The sequence below is a fragment of the Esox lucius genome, chromosome 19 (genome assembly GCF_011004845.1).
Source record: "Esox lucius isolate fEsoLuc1 chromosome 19, fEsoLuc1.pri, whole genome shotgun sequence".
Classification (NCBI taxonomy): Eukaryota; Metazoa; Chordata; class Actinopteri; order Esociformes; family Esocidae; genus Esox; species Esox lucius.
The window spans coordinates 708359-728359 of record NC_047587.1 but is presented as its reverse complement, the minus strand read 5'-3'; the positions used below and the strand labels follow the sequence as shown (position 1 = coordinate 728359).

General features: G+C 41.6%; 1 protein-coding gene across 1 annotated transcript; it reads right to left on the bottom strand.

Moving 5' to 3' along the window:
- Nucleotides 1-67: 67 nt before the first annotated feature.
- Nucleotides 68-19660, bottom strand: acsbg1 (acyl-CoA synthetase bubblegum family member 1). Its single transcript, XM_029114876.2, has 15 exons — nucleotides 19439-19660; nucleotides 14651-14733; nucleotides 12560-12680; nucleotides 12164-12272; nucleotides 11897-11985; nucleotides 9816-9936; nucleotides 9640-9720; nucleotides 8713-8862; nucleotides 7775-7951; nucleotides 7163-7329; nucleotides 5580-5816; nucleotides 5005-5222; nucleotides 4265-4404; nucleotides 3193-3439; nucleotides 68-1827 (listed from the first exon to the last, which is right to left on the bottom strand). The coding sequence occupies exons 1-15, from the start codon at nucleotides 19522-19524 to the stop codon at nucleotides 1754-1756; spliced, it is 2100 nt and encodes a 699-aa protein (XP_028970709.2). The 5' UTR covers nucleotides 19525-19660; the 3' UTR covers nucleotides 68-1753.
- Nucleotides 19661-20001: the final 341 nt, after the last annotated feature.

Sequence of the window (20001 nt, the reverse complement as noted above, 5' to 3'; positions counted from 1 at the left end):
TTAACAGTATTGTAATACATCAGGAATGATGGACATGTGATTCTAAAGGTTCTGACTGGATACTCCCACATAGAGAACATAGTGATGTTCCAGAGGCCGTCGGTACTGATAGATAACTGTTATGTTGTAGTTGCAGTGCATGCAACCCACAAGTCCAGGCTGTGGAACAGAAATATTCACAACAATAGTCAGATATTATTTACTAAACATTGCTGAATGCACCCTAAAAGCACAGGAACAGGAATTAGAAGTGGTGCTTTTACAACAGCATTACACAACATGAACATCATGTTTAATCACACTGGAACAACTTAAACAACTACGGTTTCCACTGGGAACACAACAAGCATCGGTACAGGTGCTGTCTTCATTTGATCGTTCTGTTAAATTTAAAGGGGCAATATGTACCCTATTATTAACATGAACAAGCAAAAATGACTAGTAGTAAATTACACTGGTTAGCATAGTGACTCACTGTTATCTGCAACCTGTTTTTACGTGTAGTTGTCACTGTGAATAACCCACACATCCTGCTGTCAGTGCACAAGGGTGGTCCTCAATCAAACCCACTAATCTGCTGTTACCATTGTCGTGCTCTAACGACAAAACTACACAGAAACACGCAGGTGCGATTCCTGGCCTTAATCTGTACATTATTTCAGTAATATGCTTTATCTGTACTTTATTTCAATAATATGCTTTATCTATACATTATTTCAGTAATATGCTTTATTTATACATTATTTCAGTAATATGCTTAATCTATACATTTAGTTATGTAGCAACAGAGGGCACAAAAGATAACTGTGAAGTTCATGTCATTCTCTGTGACATTAGCCACTATCTAGGGTTCTACATTTATGTCATTCTCTGTGACATTAGCCACTATCTAGGGTTCTACATTTATGTCATTCTCTGTGACATTAGCCACTATCTAGGGTTCTACATTTATGTCATTCTCTGTGACATCAGCCACTATCTAGGGTTCTACATTTATGTCATTCTCTGTGACATTAGCCACTATCCAGGGTTCTACATTTATGTCATTCTCTATGACATTAGCCACTATCTAGCTACATATGTCATTCTCTGTGACATCAGCCACTATCTAGCTACATATGTCATTCTCTGTGACATTAGCCACTATCTAGGGTTCTACATTTATGTCATTCTCTGTGACATTAGCCACTATCTAGCTACATATGTCATTCTCTGTGACATCAGCCACTATCTAGCTACATATGTCATTCTCTGTGACATTAGCCACTATCTTGGTTTCTACATTCATATTATTGTGACATCAGCAATTATTTGGGGTTCTCCAATCACGTCATTCTCTGTGACATCAGCCACTATCTGGGGTTCTCCATTCACGTCATTCTCTGTGAAATCAGCCACTATCTGGGGTTCTCCATTCACGTCATTCTCTGTGACATCAGCCACTATCTGGGGTTCTCCATTCACGTCATTCTCTGTGAAATCAGCCACTATCTGGGGTTCTCCATTCACGTCATTCTCAGTGACATCAGCCACTATCTGGGGTTCTCCATTCACGTCATTCTCTGTGAAATCAGCCACTATCTGGGGTTCTCCATTCACGTCATTCTCTGTGACATCAGCCAACTATCTGGAGTTCTAGATTAATGTCATTCTCTGACATTATCCTATATTCATGTCATTCTCTGACATTATCCTATATTCATGCAGTTCTCTATAACATCAGCCTAAAATCTATAGTTCTATATCCACGTCATTATTTGTAGAAATTCTCTATTTCCTTGTGATACATGTTCAGGACAACAGGCCGATGCAGCTTCAACGTCGGACCTGAAAGCAGAAAGGTTTCATCAATATTCATCTCTTATATACCATGGAGTACAACCTTGTTCCTGTCGATCAAAAATCCTGTAGGTTTTATCTCCAAACCTGTTCCTGTAGATCAAAACCCTTGTAGGTTTTAACTTCTGTAGATCAACACTCCTGTAGGTTTTAACTCCAACCCAGTTCCTATAGATCTGAACTTCTGTAGGTATTAACTCCAATCACGTTCCAACTCCAACGTTTTAAACTCCAACCCTAATCTAGCAAATCTGCATTGTAATTGACCATTATGCTGACGCCAAGTACGATACAAGGATTTCTCTCCAGGGACAGGTTTGAAGAGCTCTGGACTAGTATTGAGTAATCCAGTCCTGTATCATTAAGTTAACATTTTAATCTGACGGGTGACAAATTATAGGAAAAACCTGAATAAATGATTGGAGGAACATAACAAATGCAGATGCTTCCATACAGGTGTACTGCATGATACAAATAAGCAATTAACATTTGATCATGGTATGTGGCTTGTATAAAAATGCTGAGCAGGCTCTGTTGACCTCATTTTTGTATCAAACTTTGAAAGAGGGTTTATTATTGGGTCTCTCCAGGAGGACAATGCCCCGATCCAAAGTCTATGGGCCAACTGTCATTACAGGACAGTCTATGGGCCAACAATCATTACAGGACAGTCTATGGGCCAACTGTAATTACGGGCCAGTCTATGGGCCAACTGTAATTACGGGCCAGTCTATGGGCCAACTGTAATTACGGGCCAGTCTATGGGCCAACTGTAATTACGGGCCAGTCTATGGGCCAACTGTAATTACGGGCCAGTCTATGTGTCAGCCTTCATTATGGGCCAGTCTATGGGCCAACTGTAATTACGGGCCAGTCTATGGGCCAACTGTAATTACGGGCCAGTCTATGGGCCAACTGTAATTACGGGCCAGTCTATGGGCCAACTGTAATTACGGGCCAGTCTATGGGCCAACTGTAATTACGGGCCAGTCTATGTGTCAGCCTTCATTATGGGCCAGTCTATGGGCCAACTGTAATTACGGGCCAGTCTATGGGCCAACTGTAATTACGGGCCAGTCTATGGGCCAACTGTAATTACGGGCCAGTCTATGTGTCAGCCTTCATTATGGGCCAGTCTAAGGCCAACTGTCATTCCCGCTTCCAAAATTCCAGAATTGCTTACACATGTCCAAACCAGCTTCATCCGAGGCACCCAAACTAATGTTGTTCTGTCGACCCTTCATTCTGTTATATCCTGACAGATCTAAGGTACCATTCATGTTAACATAGTCAATCCACTAGAAATTAGTATATTTCAATCAGTCTACAGAGCCAATGTGGTGCAGTTTTTACCCAGCTCCCCTCCAGCTATTGAGAAGTCCCATGGCAGGATAGTCCACTTCTGGATTATCTGTGCATTGGAGGTGGCCTGGGCATTCACCCTGTCAATGCCCTGCTGGATAGCTAGGTACACTTCCTGGTCCTGCCCCTCAATGATGTCCGAAACCTTGGTTGATTGGCTGCCCAGGTGCTGACAGAACTGTACAGCTTCCAGAGAGAGCTCCTGTGTTGGTTCTGTTGTCTCTGTGTTAACGGTGACCTTATAGACACAGGGAACAGAGTCAGAGGTCACAGTTCGGCTGTCAGAGGTCAAGGAAAGTGGCAGGGACAGAAATTTAGAGACTACTTCTTTCAGGTCCCGGGGCCATAAAGAAAACAGAGAATCACTCTGGTCAAAGGCCTCAATTTAGTCAAGGTAATTGCTATCCAGGATTCTCGTGACATTCCCATCTTGCATGCTGACCCTCCCACCTCTCCTTGACCCTCCCACCTCTCTCTGACCTTCCCTCCTCCCTCCTGCCATGTAACCAGTAAGATGTATCTTATCCTATTGATACTTACTGGGTTGTGGTAAAGTTGTTCCAGTCTGACTAATCATGATGTTCAGGGATGAATAATACATTAAGAAATGCTGTTCTTTTAACTCCTAACTTTTTTGGAGTTAAGCTTCAGTGCTTAATGTTGATGGATGACATTATTTTAATGAATGAGGTTGGATACCTTCAGTGTGTAATGAATGAGGTTGGATACCTTCAGTGTGTAATGAATGAGGTTGGATACCTTCAGTGTGTAATGAATGTGGTTGGATACCTTCAGTGTGTAATGAATGAGGTTGGATACCTTCAGTGTGTAATGAATGAGGTTGGATACCTTCAGTGTGTAGCGGATGAGGTTGGATTACCTTCAGTGTGTAGCGGATGAGGTTGGATACCTTTAGTGTGTAGCAGATGAGATTGGATTACCTTCTGTGTGTAACGGATGAGGTTGGATACCTTCAGTGTGTAACGGATGAGGTTGGATTACCTTCAGTGTGTAATTAATGAGGTTGGATACCTTCAGTGTGTAGCGGATGAGGTTGAATTACCTTCAGTGTGAGCAGCAAGGAAAGGAATTTCCTTTTGTCTCCAATTAGCATGGCATTGCTTATTAAGGGCAGCTCCTTCTTCACTGCTTCCTCTATGGGAACAGGAGGGATGTTTTCTCCTCCTGCTGTTATAATCAACTCTGTAGGGGTGAGGGGGACAGAGATGATATCATTACTCTGTAGGGGTGAGGGGGGACAGAGATTACATCATTACTCTGTAGGGGTGGGGGGACAGAGATTACATCATTACTCTGTAGGGGTGAGGGGGACAGAGATTACATCATTACTGTAATACTACTGCTATTACAACTACTACAACTAACACTACTACAACCACAACTGCTACTATTACAACTAACACTACTACAACCACAACTACTTCTTAAACAACTACAACTAACACTACTACTACAACTAACACTACTACTACTACTACAAGTAACACTACAACAACCACAACTACTACTATTACAGCTAACACTACTACAACTACAACTAATATTACTACTACTACTACTACTATTACTACTACTAACACTACTACTACAACTAACACTACTACAACCACAACTATTTCTACTACTACAACTACAACTACTACAACCACAACTATTTATACTACTACAACTACAACTAACACTACTACTACTACAACCACAACTACTACTACAACAACTAACACTACTACAACCACAACTACTACTACTACTCCTACTACTACTATTACTGTGGTGTCAGACCTTTAATTCGTCCGGTGATGTACAGAAAGCCATCTTGGTCTATCCTCCCCAGGTCACCTGACCTGAGCCAACCCTCCTCGTCCAGAGCCTCAAGGGTCTTGTCTTCCATGTTGAGGAAGCCCATGAAGATGTTCCGTCCCCAGCAGCACACCTCTCCAACATTGCTTGAGTCCATGTTGGACAGCTTAGCTCGACAGCCAGGGATCACCTTCCCACAACTACAGGACAATGCAGCAGTAAATCAATGTAATAACTGAAACATTGTTTACTATAGTACCTGTTATAAAACATTTTACATCAGTGTAATGCAACAAAAACCTTGGTCTACTACACTGAAGACAGTATGGTTGAAATGTCAAGCAATATCACACCATTTTATGTAAATAATTATTGGAATGTCGGCATTTTACTTCAACCCATGTGGGTCAGTTTCGCAGAAACAGACTAAGCCTAGTCCTGGACTAAAAACCCAGCTCAATGGAAACCTACATTTTTAGTCCAGGGCGTGGCTTAATCTGTGTCAACAAAACAGGTCATATGTGTTTGCTAGGATTAATCCCAGCCTGCCTCCATACCTGGGAAGTTTATAAGCTCTAGGTCCTGACACAAAGTGTGGTCCAGTGCTCTCAGACATCCCATAGACTTCATACAGACAGATATTTAGACCCAAGAAGAACTCTATGGTTTCCATGCCAATAGGAGCCGCTCCAGAGAAGAACTTGTGACAGTGGGAGAATCCCAGCTGAGCACGAAGCTTCTCCAATACCAAACTGTCAGCCAGAGCAAACAGGAACTGCTTCTCTCCTGGTCGTCTGCAGATTGAAACCAGGTTGTTAGTTACTGTATTCGCCTGCTATACAATGTATTTTTGAGTGTAAGATGTGGTTCTGCTAAGTGTCAGAGGTGGTTTTGCTGAATGTCAGATGTGGTTCTACTGAATGACAGATGTGGTTCTGCTGAATGTCAGATGTGGTTCTGCTAAGTGTCATATGTGGTTCTGTTGAATGTCAGACATGGTTCTGCTGAGTGTCAGAAGTGGTTCTGTTGAATGTCAGATGTGGTTCTGCTGAATGTCAGAAGTGGTTATACTGAATGTCAGATGTGGTTCTGCTGAATGTCAGACATGGTTCTGCTGAGTTTCAGACGTGGTTCTGTCGAGTGTCTGTCGTGGTTCTGCTGAGTGTCAGACGTGGTTCTACTGAGTGTCAGATGTGGTTCTACTGAGTGTCTGACATGGTTTTACTGAGTGTCTGACGTGGTTCTGTTGAGTGTATGTCATGGTTCTGTTGAGTGTCTTATGTGGTTCTACTGTCAGACATGGTTCTGTTGAGTGTCTCATGTGGTTCTACTGAGTGTCAGGCATGGTTCTGCTGTTTTTTCTGTGGTTCTGCTGAGTGTCAGACGTGGTTCCACTGAGTGTCTGACATGTTTCTGCTGAGTGTCAGACATGGTTCTACTGAGTGTCTGACATGGTTCTGCTGAGTGTATGTCATGGTTCTGTTGAGTGTCTTATGTGGTTCTACTGTCAGACATGGTTCTGTTGAGTGTCTCATGTGGTTCTATTGAGTGTCAGGCATGGTTCTGCTGTTTTTTCTGTGGTTCTGCTGAGTGTCAGACGTGGTTCCACTGAGTGTCTGACATGTTTCTGCTGAGTGTCAGACATGGTTCTACTGAGTGTCTGACATGGTTCTGCTGAGTGTATGTCATGGTTCTGTTGAGTGTCTTATGTGGTTCTACTGTCAGACATGGTTCTGTTGAGTGTCTCATGTGGTTCTACTGAGTGTCAGACATGGTTCTGCTGTTTTTTCTGTTGTTCTGCTGAGTGTCAGACGTGGTTCTACTGAGTGTCTGACATGTTTCTGCTGAATGTTTTATCTGTGGTTCTGCTGAGTGTCAGACTCTTCTTACTGATGGTGTTGGAGGCTAACAGACTGTTTGAACTCTTCTTACTGATGGTGTTGGAGGCTAACAGACTGTTTGAACTCTTCTTACTGATGGTGTTGAGGCTAACAGACTGTTTGAACTCTTCTTACTGATGGTGTTGGAGGCTAAAAGACTGTTTGAACTCTTCTTACTGATGGTGTTGAGGCTAACAGACTGTTTGAACTCTTCTTACTGATGGTGTTGGAGGCTAACAGACTGTTTGAACTCTTCTTACTGATGGTGTTGGAGGCTAACAGACATGGCCCATGTCACCAGCTTCTTCTTCACATATCCACAACGACTGATCTCCTCCTTCACCTTCTCCATGATCTTCTCCCAGACCCGTGGTACTCCCATATGGTTTGAGGGGTTCACCTCAGTTAGAGTGGTCACCAGACTGCCCTGTTTACACACAAATAATTGAATAATTTTACCGCCAACATACATGAACAGAAAAACACGGCACCTATACAGAGTGGCAGCAGAATTGCCCAGTGGTTAGAGCATCTGACCAGCGACCGAAATAATCAAATCCTAGACTGGCAAGATGAAACAATCTCTCATTGTGTCCCTAAGCAAGGCAGTTCAACCGTGGACCCAAGGCTCCCAGGTCACTGCTGAAAATAAAAATGTCGTCTTATAGTTATCCCTACCTGACAAAATAACACTAACCAAAAAAATGCATGTAGACCTTACTCACTTTTAAAATTCTGTAGCAGGAAGACACATTTGTCCATCTACAACTGGTATACTGTAAGAGCACTGGAAATACAGTGTTAGAAAGACACAAGCATACACACACACACACACACACATACACACACGTACACACACACGAGTGGAATACCTTTAGAGCGTCTGGCTGGGCGAAGTAAACCATCTCTCCCCACTGAATGGCGGTCCAGATGTCAAACATCTGGGCAGCGATGTGACTGAGGGGAAGATAACTGACTAGGGTCTCCTGCTGCACATCCCCAGCCGACACATCCCCGGCCCGGCTGGCATGAATCGCCGTCCATGTGATCTACAGCACCAGGCAGGCAGCTTGATATGGTCACCATGGACATTCACGTGTGAAATGATCTCCTCATTACTGTGTCTAATAATGTAGGGCTTGACTTTAGCATGTATAATTATGTCACCTTTAGAAAACATTTGGTTAAATTACAATTAAACCACATATTTTAAGACGATGTTGAAGGATGGAGGCTGGACACACATGCAAGAAGAACAGAGGACATTTAATATAGTGACTAAAACAAGACGAATCCGAAACTAAATTACAAGACAGGGTGTTGGATTCACAGGCACGGCCGTGATGAAGTGAGTGAGAGAGGGCGATGGATTGGCCATTGTGAAGTGAGCAAGTGAGGGCGTTGGATTCACTGGCTTGGCTGGCTGCTGTGCCAGAACGTGACAACGACGGTTTACATTCCGTTAAAGAAAACATACATAACAAACAAAATTTGAATAACATATTGGTAATTTTTGTTTTAGGATTTGATCACTTAATGCTGTGGTCTAAACTTGGAGTTGCAGAACCGTTTTGAACAGGCATTCATAACTTGCATTTTCTAGCTATAAGATGTTTGTCTGGATTGACTGCCCTTTAGCTCTCATTCTAAAAGTGCTGAATTTTGTGTGTATGTTGTTTTTTTCATGAGCATGACACTGGAAATGTTTTCCTTGATGAATAAAAACGGTGAAATAAATACTAATACTACTTCCACTACTACTGGCAGTAATGAGTCAACATTTGATTGCGTCCTTCCTGTGTGAACTCACATTGTCGTGGCTGAGCATCACTCCTTTAGGCCGACCTGTCGTACCAGAGGTGTAGATCAGAGTACAGCACTGATTGGCTCTTTGACTGTCCATCATCTCATCCAGTTCAGAATCAGAAACATCCACACCCAGCTCCAAAAACTCCTCCCACTAGCCACGACAACAATGTCAACAACAACAGGAAGTACAACAAAAAGTACAACAACATCATCAACTTCAACATGCATATCATAACTTCCATGTGTGTGTCATATTATACAGTATTATCAAAGAAAGCTAAAACCACACACTGAGGCAATCTTTTTTTTTCAAGTAAGGCACTGATGCAATTATTTTATTTAAACCAAAGTCGACAGATGAGCTGCATCATCATAGTCAAGTTGTTTCATTAAGTGTATCATAGACACACCCCTCTGGCAAGTTATAGACAATACGTTGCCATAGTGGTTAAACTGGCTAAAAGGTATCTGATATTTCCAGTTGAACTCTTGAGTTGTCCTCCATCTTGTTTGTTAGTATTGGGCTTTGTACTCTACAAGGGTTTTATTTAGATCTACAAAACTTGTTGCCAGATTTGCGTTGTAACGTAGGACTCTTTCCAACAGATAGTCCCTGTTGTTACAGAGGACTGAAGACAACGCCTGTCGATGTGTCTTGGAGTGAAATGAGCACTGAATTAGGAATAAGTGTTGACTTAAGTAAAAAACTATGTCTTAGGGAAGCACCTAAAACAAACTCACACTAGCGATGCAAAGATTGGACTATTTCCAGCAACAGTGCTTGTTCGATGGAAAGTGTTGTTGTAATCTAATAGTCTCCATGTCATCTGGCCTGAAAGGCTCTCAGTCCTCAATAACCTTTGGTCCCATCCATGCAAACTAATATGGTTTAAAGTGTCAGGAAACCTGTTGAGTGTTTTTTACTTACTGAGTAAAGGTTTGGCAGCTTCTGTTGTGGAGATCCACTATATTGCACTATGGCTTTCAAATCGGGCAGGCGACTTCGTATCTAGATGAGATCAAAAGAAGAACCTGTAAATGTATTCTCTTCCTTCTGGTCAATCTCACCACTAAGAAAAAAAGGACTGGAATAACAGTAGCTACCTGTAAAATCTTTTCCAACTGCTTTTGGTTTTCCACCATGATGATGTTGGCTTTAGAGTCACTGGCCACGTAGTGACAGGCTTCAGGACAGTTAGTGGAATAGATCCCTGTCAGTATGCCTCTATAGCAGACAGGGAGGGATGGCAGAGAAAACATGCTGTGAAGATGCATTTGGAAGGAGGTTGAAAAGCACAAAGAGTTGACATCACAACATTGATTTAAACGTTTCAGGTTAAAATAAATACAGAGAAAACTATACACCCTTTTTCATGTTTTGTTAGGTCAGTTCCTCAGAGTTTCATGCATTTAAATTAGTATTTTTTTACTAGTGACGTAATGCACTCCACACTTCTGAAAATATTTTGTTGTTAAATTAATCTACATATATAACTAGATTTTAACTTTACAAGTAAAGTTGCGGGGGCATGCTTAAACAGATTAAAAATTAAAACGGAAAGGTTCAAGATGCAAATATTATTATTAACTAAAAGAAATACACCTGGGGAGCCTTGCAAGCTCCCGCAGTTACAGAAGTAAAATAGGAAAATGTGATTAGACTCCACGTACTTGAAAAATCTATCCTATATAAAGTCATGTGTAAGCAAACACCTTCAAAATCACACACCAAGTTAACTGGCTCTAAATTATAGTGGTTATATATGTAAAATTATAGTGATTCAAATAATTTAATGATACATATGCAATTTTTCTATGTTCCCTCTTTTGGGTAGTGAATTGCCTAGGCGTAGGGTTGGTGTGGTGGTTGAGGTCAGGGTTAAGCGTAGGGTTGGTGTGGTGGTTGAGGTTAGGGTTAGGCGTAGGGTTGGTGTGGTGGTTGAGGTCAGGGTTAGGCGTAGGGTTGGTGTGGTGGTTGAGGTTAGGGTTAGGCGTAGGGTTGGTGTGGTGGTTGAGGTTAGGGTTAGGCGTAGGGTTGGTGTGGTGGTTGAGGTCAGGGTTAGGCGTAGGGTTGGTGTGGTGGTTGAGGTCAGGGTTAGGCGTAGGGTTGGTGTGGTGGTTGAGGTCAGGGTTAGGCGTAGGGTTGGTGTGGTGGTTGAGGTCAGGATTAGACGTAGGGTTGGTGTGGTGGTTGAGGTTAGGGTTAGGCGTAGGGTTGGTGTGGTGGTTGAGGTTAGGGTTAGGCGTAGGGTTGGTGTGGTGGTTGAGGTTAGGGTTAGGCGTAGGGTTGGTGTGGTGGTTGAGGTCAGGGTTAGGCGTAGGGTTGGTGTGGTGGTTGAGGTTAGGGTTAGGCGTAGGGTTGGTGTGGTGGTTGAGGTCAGGGTTAGGCGTAGGGTTGGTGTGGTGGTTGAGGTCAGGGTTAGGCGTAGGGTTGGTGTGGTGGTTGAGGTCAGGGTTAGGCGTAGGGTTGGTGTGGTGGTTGAGGTTAGGGTTAGGCGTAGGGTTGGTGTGGTGGTTGAGGTTAGGGTTAGGCGTAGGGTTGGTGTGGTGGTTGAGGTTAGGGTTAGGCGTAGGGTTGGTGTGGTGGTTGAGGTTAGGGTTAGGCGTAGGGTTGGTGTGGTGGTTGAGGTCAGGGTTAGGCGTAGGGTTGGTGTGGTGGTTGAGGTTAGGGTTAGGCGTAGGGTTGGTGTGGTGGTTGAGGTCAGGGTTAGGCGTAGGGTTGGTGTGGTGGTTGAGGTTAGGGTTAGGCGTAGGGTTGGTGTGGTGGTTGAGGTTAGGGTTAGGCGTAGGGTTGGTGTGGTGGTTGAGGTTAGGGTTAGGCGTAGGGTTGGTGTGGTGGTTGAGGTTAGGGTTAGGCGTAGGGTTGGTGTGGTGGTTGAGGTTAGGGTTAGGCGTAGGGTTGGTGTGGTGGTTGAGGTCAGGATTAGACGTAGGGTTGGTGTGGTGGTTGAGGTCAGGATTAGACGTAGGGTTGGTGTGGTGGTTGAGGTCAGGGTTAGGCGTAGGGTTGGTGTGGTGGTTGAGGTTAGGGTTAGGCGTAGGGTTGGTGTGGTGGTTGAGGTTAGGGTTAGGCGTAGGGTTGGTGTGGTGGTTGAGGTTAGGGTTAGGCGTAGGGTTGGTGTGGTGGTTGAGGTCAGGGTTAGACGTAGGGTTGGTGTGGTGGTTGAGGTCAGGGTTAAGTTTACCCTGCCATGATCCCTCCAATAGCAGAGAAGAACCACTCCGGTGAGTTGGATCCTAGTATCCCAACTCCATGGAAGCGCTTCAACTCCAGCTGCAAAAAGTGATTGCATCAATGACGATTTAAAACTTCTTATGTGTGAACAAGTATAATGTAATATAATAATGTGTGTGTGACCAAGCTTACAATGTATGGTAACATGAAAATGTTTTTTATGTTGTGAATCAAGTTGTTTGTTTATATTAGACAGAACAACAGAGCAGGTTTCAACCTTCAGGAAACTCTTGCCAGCTCTGCGGCAACAATGGTAGTATTCAGGAAAGGTAATCTTCTCCCATTGGTTGTTCTTTTTATAGGCCAAGGCATTCAGGTGTCCATATCTATAATATAATATGATAAGATATCAAATAAATAATACAGTTGTTATTACTGGCCAGGTCATTCAGGTGTCCATTTATATAATATGATAGTATAACACATATATGAGTGTTGTTATTACTGGCCAGGTCATTCAGGTGTCCATTTATATAATAAAATAGTATATCACATATATAATAGTGTTGTTATTACTGGCCAGGTCATTCAGGTGTCCATTTATATAATATGACAGTATATCACATATGTAATAGTGTTGTTAATACTGGGCAGAGACTTCAGGAGTCCATACCTCTTGACGGAGGTCTTAAACATCTGGTGCACTGTGAGTGGCTCTGTGGTTGTCTCCTCACGGCAGGCTTCATTTATCCTGAGTCTGACTGAGCCACTGGCCTTAGTTGTCCACAGAGATTCTGACAAAGGCAAAGACCCACAGGACAGAGGAGAACCACAACAACGGAAAGTTACTTGTTTTAGTTTGTGCTGCACAGCTAACTAATTTAAATTATTTCTGATGTACCCAAAAAGGAAAAAAGAGTATGAGAAATATGCAAATGAATTGCCTCTTAGTTCCCTCCAGAGTATTGTGACATCCTCTTAGTTCATTCCAGAGTATAATGACATCCGCTTAGTTTATTTCAGAGTATAATGACATCCTCTTATTAATTCCAGAGTATTGTGACATCATCTTAGTTCACTCCAGTGTATAATGACATCCTCTTATTTCACTCCAGAGTATAATGACATCCTCTTATTTCACTCCAGAGTATAATGACATCCTCTTATTTCACTCCAGAGTATAATGACATCCTCTTAGTTCACTCCAGACTGCAATGACATCCTCATAGTTCATTCCAGAGTATAATGACATCCTCTTATTTCACTCCAGACTGTAATGACATCCTCTCATTTCACTCCAGAGTATAATGACATCCTCTTATTTCACTCCAGAGTATTGTGACATCCTCTTATTTCACTCTAGACTGTAATGACATCCTCTTATTTCACTCTAGACTGTAATGACATCCTCTTATTTCACTCTAGACTGTAATGACATCCTCTTATTTCACTCCAGAATGTGATGTCATCCTCTTATTTCACTCCAGAGTATAATGATATCCTCTTATAGTTTCTTCCCGGTAACTACCGATCCAATGTTGAACATCAGGCTTCTTTACCTTGTTGCGTACAGGTCCAGCAGCTCAGAGAACATTCTACTAACTCTGGTAAAAAGTCCTAATTTAATGAAGTTAGATCTAAGTAAATCCACTTTGATGAGGCCTGCAGCACCAGGACACCAACAGCAGGATTTATGTACCCTACTAACTTGGGTGAATTTATGTGATATACTAACTAGGGTGAATTTATGTGATATACTAACTAGGGTGAATTCATGTGATATACTAACTAGGGTGAAGTTATGTGATATACTAACTAGGGTGAATTTATGTGATATACTAACTAGGGTGAATTTATGTGATATATTAACTAGGGTGAATTTATGTGATATACTAACTAGGGTGAATTTATGTGATATACTAACTAGGGTGAATTTATGTGATATATTAACTAGGGTGAATTTATGTGATATACTAACTAGGGTGAATTTATGTGATATACTAACTAGGGTGAATTTATGTGATATACTAACTAGGGTGAATTTATGTGATATACTAACTAGGGTGAAGTTATGTGATATATTAACTAGGGTGAAGTTATGTGATATATTAACTAGGGTGAATTTATGTGATATATTAACTAGGGTGAATTTATGTGATATATTAACTAGGGTGAATTTATGTGATATACTAACTAGGGTCAATGCTGCACTCTCACTCTACTCATCATTCCTTCCTGGCTCTTTCCTTTCTAACACCTCTCCCTGTCTCTCTCACCTCTCCCTGTCTCTCTCACCTCTTCCTGTCTCTCTCACCTCTCCCTGTCTCTCTCACCTCTCCCTGTCTCACTCACCTCTCTACTCCCTCTAACCTCTCCCTGTCTCTCTCACCTCTTCCTGTCTCTCTCACCTCTCCCTGTCTCTCTCACCTCTCCCTGTCTCTCTCACCTCTTCCTGTCTCTCTCACCTCTCCCTGTCTCTCTCACCTCTCCCTGTCTCTCTCACCTCTCCCTGTCTCACTCACCTCTCTACTCCCTCTAACCTCTCCCTGTCTCTCTAACCTCTCCCTGTCTCTCTCACCTCTTCCTGTCTCTCTCACCTCTCCCTGTCTCACTCACCTCTCTACTCCCTCTAACTCCCTCTAACTCCCTCTCTCTCTCAGGACAAGGGGCTGAGTTACTCGTGACCATGCTACAGTCCAACTCATGTGACCATGCTACAGTCTAACTCATGTGATCATGCTACAGTCGAACTCATGTGACTCACCTACAGCCACCTTCTCCTCCCACGCCTCGCCCTTTGCAACCGGCTGGACCTCCTCGGGTGTCCAGGCTGCTTGGACCTCCGTGCTGGTTGATACAGGGGGAGAGAACCAGGTTGACCTGCCTCTGCAGCTCGGCAGAATCTCAACGGCATAACCTCTAAAGGCACCCTATTCCCTGTACATTTCCCTACCCTCCCCAGGACCCTGTTGTGGACACTAATAAACCCTTCATGTGTTAGTAAACAGTGATGCATTTTGTGGGTGGAGCCAAACTGGTGTCAGGAAGTGACAATAAACTCGTTACAACATAGGAATATGGATCATCAGGATGCCTTCTCCAATTATTTTGTAAAGTAAATATCATATCACAGATATAATATTAACGTATATCCCATTCATTCATTAAATGCTTGCATAAATAATGAAAGATGTAAGCTAAACTGTCTGAGTATGAGCACTTTGGTTTGTTTGAATGCTAATTCTGCTTACACGCTAGCTAAACATTGGTCAATAGTGTTTACCATTGTGAAATAGCCTACTGAGAATGCCAACTTTGTAGTTGCTGCAGTTACTAATTTATCATTATTATATTGTTATTATATAACTACAGCATTGATTTTGCCTGTGTGGGATTAACAGTGGATAAAACTTTGCCTGATATGAAATGACCACTACAGAGTTGAGCTTTCTGGATGATTCCATCAGTCCAGTCTGTCTGTTTAATGGTTTGCAACCATAAACGTCTGCATTTAGTGTCAAATGATGGCCTTGACAATGGTATTCTGTAAAAATTATGGCTTTGACAACAGTATTCTGTCAAAATGATGGCCATCTTTTTTTGCATTCCTATTCTGACATCAAACGGCACAACAAGAAATTTTTCTCCTTTAGCCTGAGGATCTTACACTTGTCCCTGCAGTTTTCTGCCACCACCAAACTTCAGCGACGTAACCATGACGTCCACTTCAAATGGGTCTATGGGGCTCTGGGCAGCAGAAGTGAATGAATAGGTGGCCTTTGGGAAGCAGCTTGGGACTCTCAGTAGAAACACTGTTTACTCAAACACATTGTCAAGCTTTAGTTCCTAACTCAACACAATGCCAGGCTTTAGTTCCTAACTCAAAACAATGTCAGTCTTTAATTCCTTACTCAACACAGTGTCAGGCTTTTCCTCACTCAACATAATGTCAGGCTTAAGTTCCTTACTCAACACAATGTAAAAATGAATCACAGTATCTAAGTCATCAGTTCATTTATTAAATGTTTTATTTAATTTAACATTTATTTAACCTGGAAAAGGACTCACTGAGATTAAAAATCTAGTTTACAGGATTGTCTGGCCAAGATGAGCATCAACAAACAAAAACAATCTTAAAACACACAACACAACATAGGGAAATCAAAATACAGCAACCATTCCATCCAGTGCAAAAAAAAATTAAAAGCACTGACAACTAGATATTCTAATTTTAAAAGCACTTCTCTAATATTCTCATTTTATCTTAAAACACACCCAGTGCTACAGCGGCCTGCATTTTCAGGTCAGATTGAAGACCATTACAGGCTGTAAGAGCAGCAAAGCTAAAAGCTTTTCTACCCATCTCTATGCAGACAGTGGGAACTGACAGCAGATAGAGACCCTGTGATGGTAAGGCTTTTCTACCCATCTCTATGCAGACAGTGGGAACTGACAGCAGATAGAAACCCTGTGATGGTAAGGCTTTTCTACCCATCTCTGTGCAGTCAGTGGGAACTGACAGTATATAGAGACCCTGTGATGGTAAGGCTTTTTTACCCATCTCTGTGCAGACAGTGGGAACTGACAATAGATAGAGATCCTGTGATGGTAAGGCTTTTCTACCCATCTCTATGCAGACAGTGGGAACTGACAGCAGATAGAGACCCTGTGATGGTAAGGCTTTTCTACCCATCTCTATGCAGACAGTGGGATCTGACAGCAGATAGAGACCCTGTGATGGTAAGGCTTTTCTACCCATCTCTGTGCAGACAGTGGGAACTGACAGTAGATAGAGACCCTGTGATGGTAAGCAATAGCTTTTAGAACACTTTTTGCTGATTAATTCACAAAGGTGGGATGGTGTCAAACCCAGAAAACCTTTGTAAATGTAAAAGCACTCTATTGTAGAACACAGTAATGAGCAAGCGCTCTACCACTAGTAATGAGCCTTAAAGCACCATGGTAGGATTTACAAATCTTCTATGACCAAACATCAACATACAGGTGCTGGTCATAAAATTTGAATAACATCAAAAAGTTGATTTATTTCAGTAATTCCATTCAAAAAGTGAAACGTGTATAATATATACATTCATTCCACACAGACTGATATATTTCAAGTGTTTATTTCTTTTAATTTTGATGATTATAACTGACAACTAATGAAAACCCCAAATTCAGTATCTCAGAAAATTACAATATTGTGAAAAGGTTCAAAATTGAAGACACCTGGTGCCACACTCTAATCAGCTAATTAACTCAAAACACCTGCAAAGGCCTTTAAATGGTCTCTCAGTCTAGTTCTGTAGGCAACACAATCATGGGGAAGACTGCTGACTTGACAGCTGTCCAAAAGACGACCATTGACACCTTGCACAAGGAGGGCAAGACACAAAAGTTCATAGCTAAAGAGGCTGGCTGTTCACAGAGCTCTGTGTCCAAGCACATTAATAAAGAGGCGAAGGGAAGGAAAAGATGTGGTAGAAAAAAGTATACAAGCAATAGGGATAACCGCACTCTGGAGAGGATTGTGAAACAAAACCCATTCAAAAATGTGGGCAAGATTCACAAAGAGTGGACTGCAGCTGGATTCAGTGCTACCAAGAACCACCACGCACAGACGTATGCAAGACATGGGTTTCAGCTGTCGCATTCCTTGTGTCAAGCCACTCTTGAACAAGACACAGCGTCAGAAGCGTCTCGCCTGGGCTGAGTTATGTTCTCTGATTAAAGTAAATTTTGCATTTCCTTTGGAAATCAAGGTCCCAGAGTCTGGAGGAAGAGAGGAGAGGCACAGAATCCACGTTGCTTGAAGTCCAGTGTAAAGTTTCCACTGTGTCATCTGCTGGTGTTGGTCCACTGTGTTTTCTGAGATCCAAGGTCAACGCAGCCGTCTACCAGGAATAAAGCTGCTGACCAACTTTATGGAGATGCAGATTTCATTTTCCAACAGGACTTGGCACCTGCACACAGTGCCAAAGCTACCAGTACCTGGTTTAAGGACCATGGTATCCCTGTTCTTAATTGGCCAGCAAGCTCGTCTGACCTTAACCCTATAGAAAATCTATGGGGTATTGTGAAGAGGAAGATGCCAGACCCAACAATGCAGAAGAGCCGAAGGCCACTATCAGAGCAACCTGGGCTCTCATAACACCTGAGCAGTGCCACAGACTGATCGACTCCATTCCACACCGCATTGCTGCAGTAATTCAGGCAAAAGGAGCCCCAACTAAGTATTGAGTGCTGTACATGCTCATACTTTTTACGTTCATACTTATCAGTTGGCCAACATTTCGAAAAAAAATTCTATTGGTCTTAAGTAATATTCTAATTTTCTGAGATACTGAATTTGGGATTTTCATTAGTTGTCAGTTATAATCATCACAATTAAAAGACATTTGAAATATTAGTCTGTGTGTAATGAATGAATATAATTTACAAGTTTCACTTTTTGAATGGAATTATTTAAATAAATCAACTTTTTGATGATATTCTAATTTTATGACCAGAGATGCATATTTTTTCACAAGAGATGCATATTTTTAAGCTCTATGTTCAGTAATAACAGCATGACAAGGCCAATAGGTACTCTGGCTGTGGCCTACACTACTTATCTGTGAATGTACACACAACATATGCAATTAAAAGTTTAGCCATTTTGCAGATGCTCATATCAAGAGCACATACACTGAAAAAAACATAACAGTGATGAAACCTAAAAAATGTGAGGAAATAATTCACACCTTTATTTTATTAGTTGACCCAATATAAATCAATTAATTTGGTTCAACTTGTATTTTATCAGTAAACCGAATGTAAATCAATCAATTGGATTTTACATGTATTTTTAAAGTTTATTGCCAAAGGAATAAGACCAGGTTAACTACACAAACTAAAGCACGCATACAGCTCTGTAATGGGTGCAATAAATCCAACTGCTTAAAGTTTCGATTAGGAAAATAAAGATTATCAATGACTTTTTATAATAAAACAGTATTCAATGTGTGCATTGGAGAACAGAAGATATTAAAACATCCTTCTTGCAGCAAAGCTTTCTGGGAAATGTTGCTGGTGTTACCAAATCCCCTTTGGGTCAACCTAAAAAAACATACATTATATGAAACTGAAATATTTAGGTTTTACACTCTGCAGTTGATCCAAATAAAAAACTAGTTCTACAACTAAACTAATATTTTTTAACTGAATGGAATAAAAGGAAATTATTTGGATGAACAACAACTGGTAATATATTTTTCAGTGTAGTTTAATTTAGATAAACACAACTCATCCACTCCCGGATAATAACCAGCGTCCGTCTCCGCTAACTTCTGTCCATGGAGTCGATGCTGTTTCGGTTATTTTTCGTTTTTTATGTATTTACAGTCAATTATTTACTGAAAAAAAGTAAATCTGTGATATGGCATATTTTTATCGAGAAAGAAATCAGTTAACATGCATCGGATCGAAACGAAACGGTTTAGTTTTAGAGAAAATAATGACAATACAATGTTAACTAATAAAACATCAAATGTAGTTCGAGTTCTACGTTTACCTGTTCTTCGCGGTCGTGCCTTCATCTCCATTATTAAATAGCTTTTCGTTGACATTTCTACTCGTCTCTGGGTTGCTGCTAGTCATGGTGACCGGACGGTTTCTCAGTGCAACGAAAGAAGAAATTCTCCTCCCCAAAACTGGAAAAAGGCCTGCAGAATGTGAATGGTACTTGTGAGCAGCCAAAGTAAAAGTGAACTTGTATGGTGCCCTTGACAGGAAGCATCTGTCAGCCCTCTTCAAAACGTCTTAAAGGAATTTTTTGCAGTTGCTTTTGTTTTTTCTTATGAGTTAACCAATTATTTATTGTCTCTCAAAGAAAATCACTTTTAAATGCCTAATCAGATTAATTAAACAGTCGTATCCAGTTTCAGTGTTTGTAAACAAACTGTTAACGCGCACCTTAAAGTCATGATTAAAATTTTAGACTGGTTATGATGGATGGCCAAACCTTGAAACTAAATCTATGTTGATGCATTTCAGTGGGGTTACATTTCTTCCACTCTGTCCTTAAAACAGTTTAACAAAAGTTATGTTATTTCACTTTCAATATGCTGCTTCAAA

Bases quoted from the DNA above. Each gene is read 5' to 3' on its own strand.
- acsbg1 (XM_029114876.2), bottom strand. From the start codon at position 19,524: ATGACTAGCAGCAACCCAGAGACGAGTAGAAATGTCAACGAAAAGCTA. The intron at 9,937-11,896 runs GTAAACTTAACC...TGTCTGCTATAG, and splicing joins ATTGGAGGGATCATGGCAGG to AGGCATACTGACAGGGATCT. The intron at 4,405-5,004 runs GTCTGACACCAC...TCACCCCTACAG, and splicing joins CATCACCGGACGAATTAAAG to AGTTGATTATAACAGCAGGA.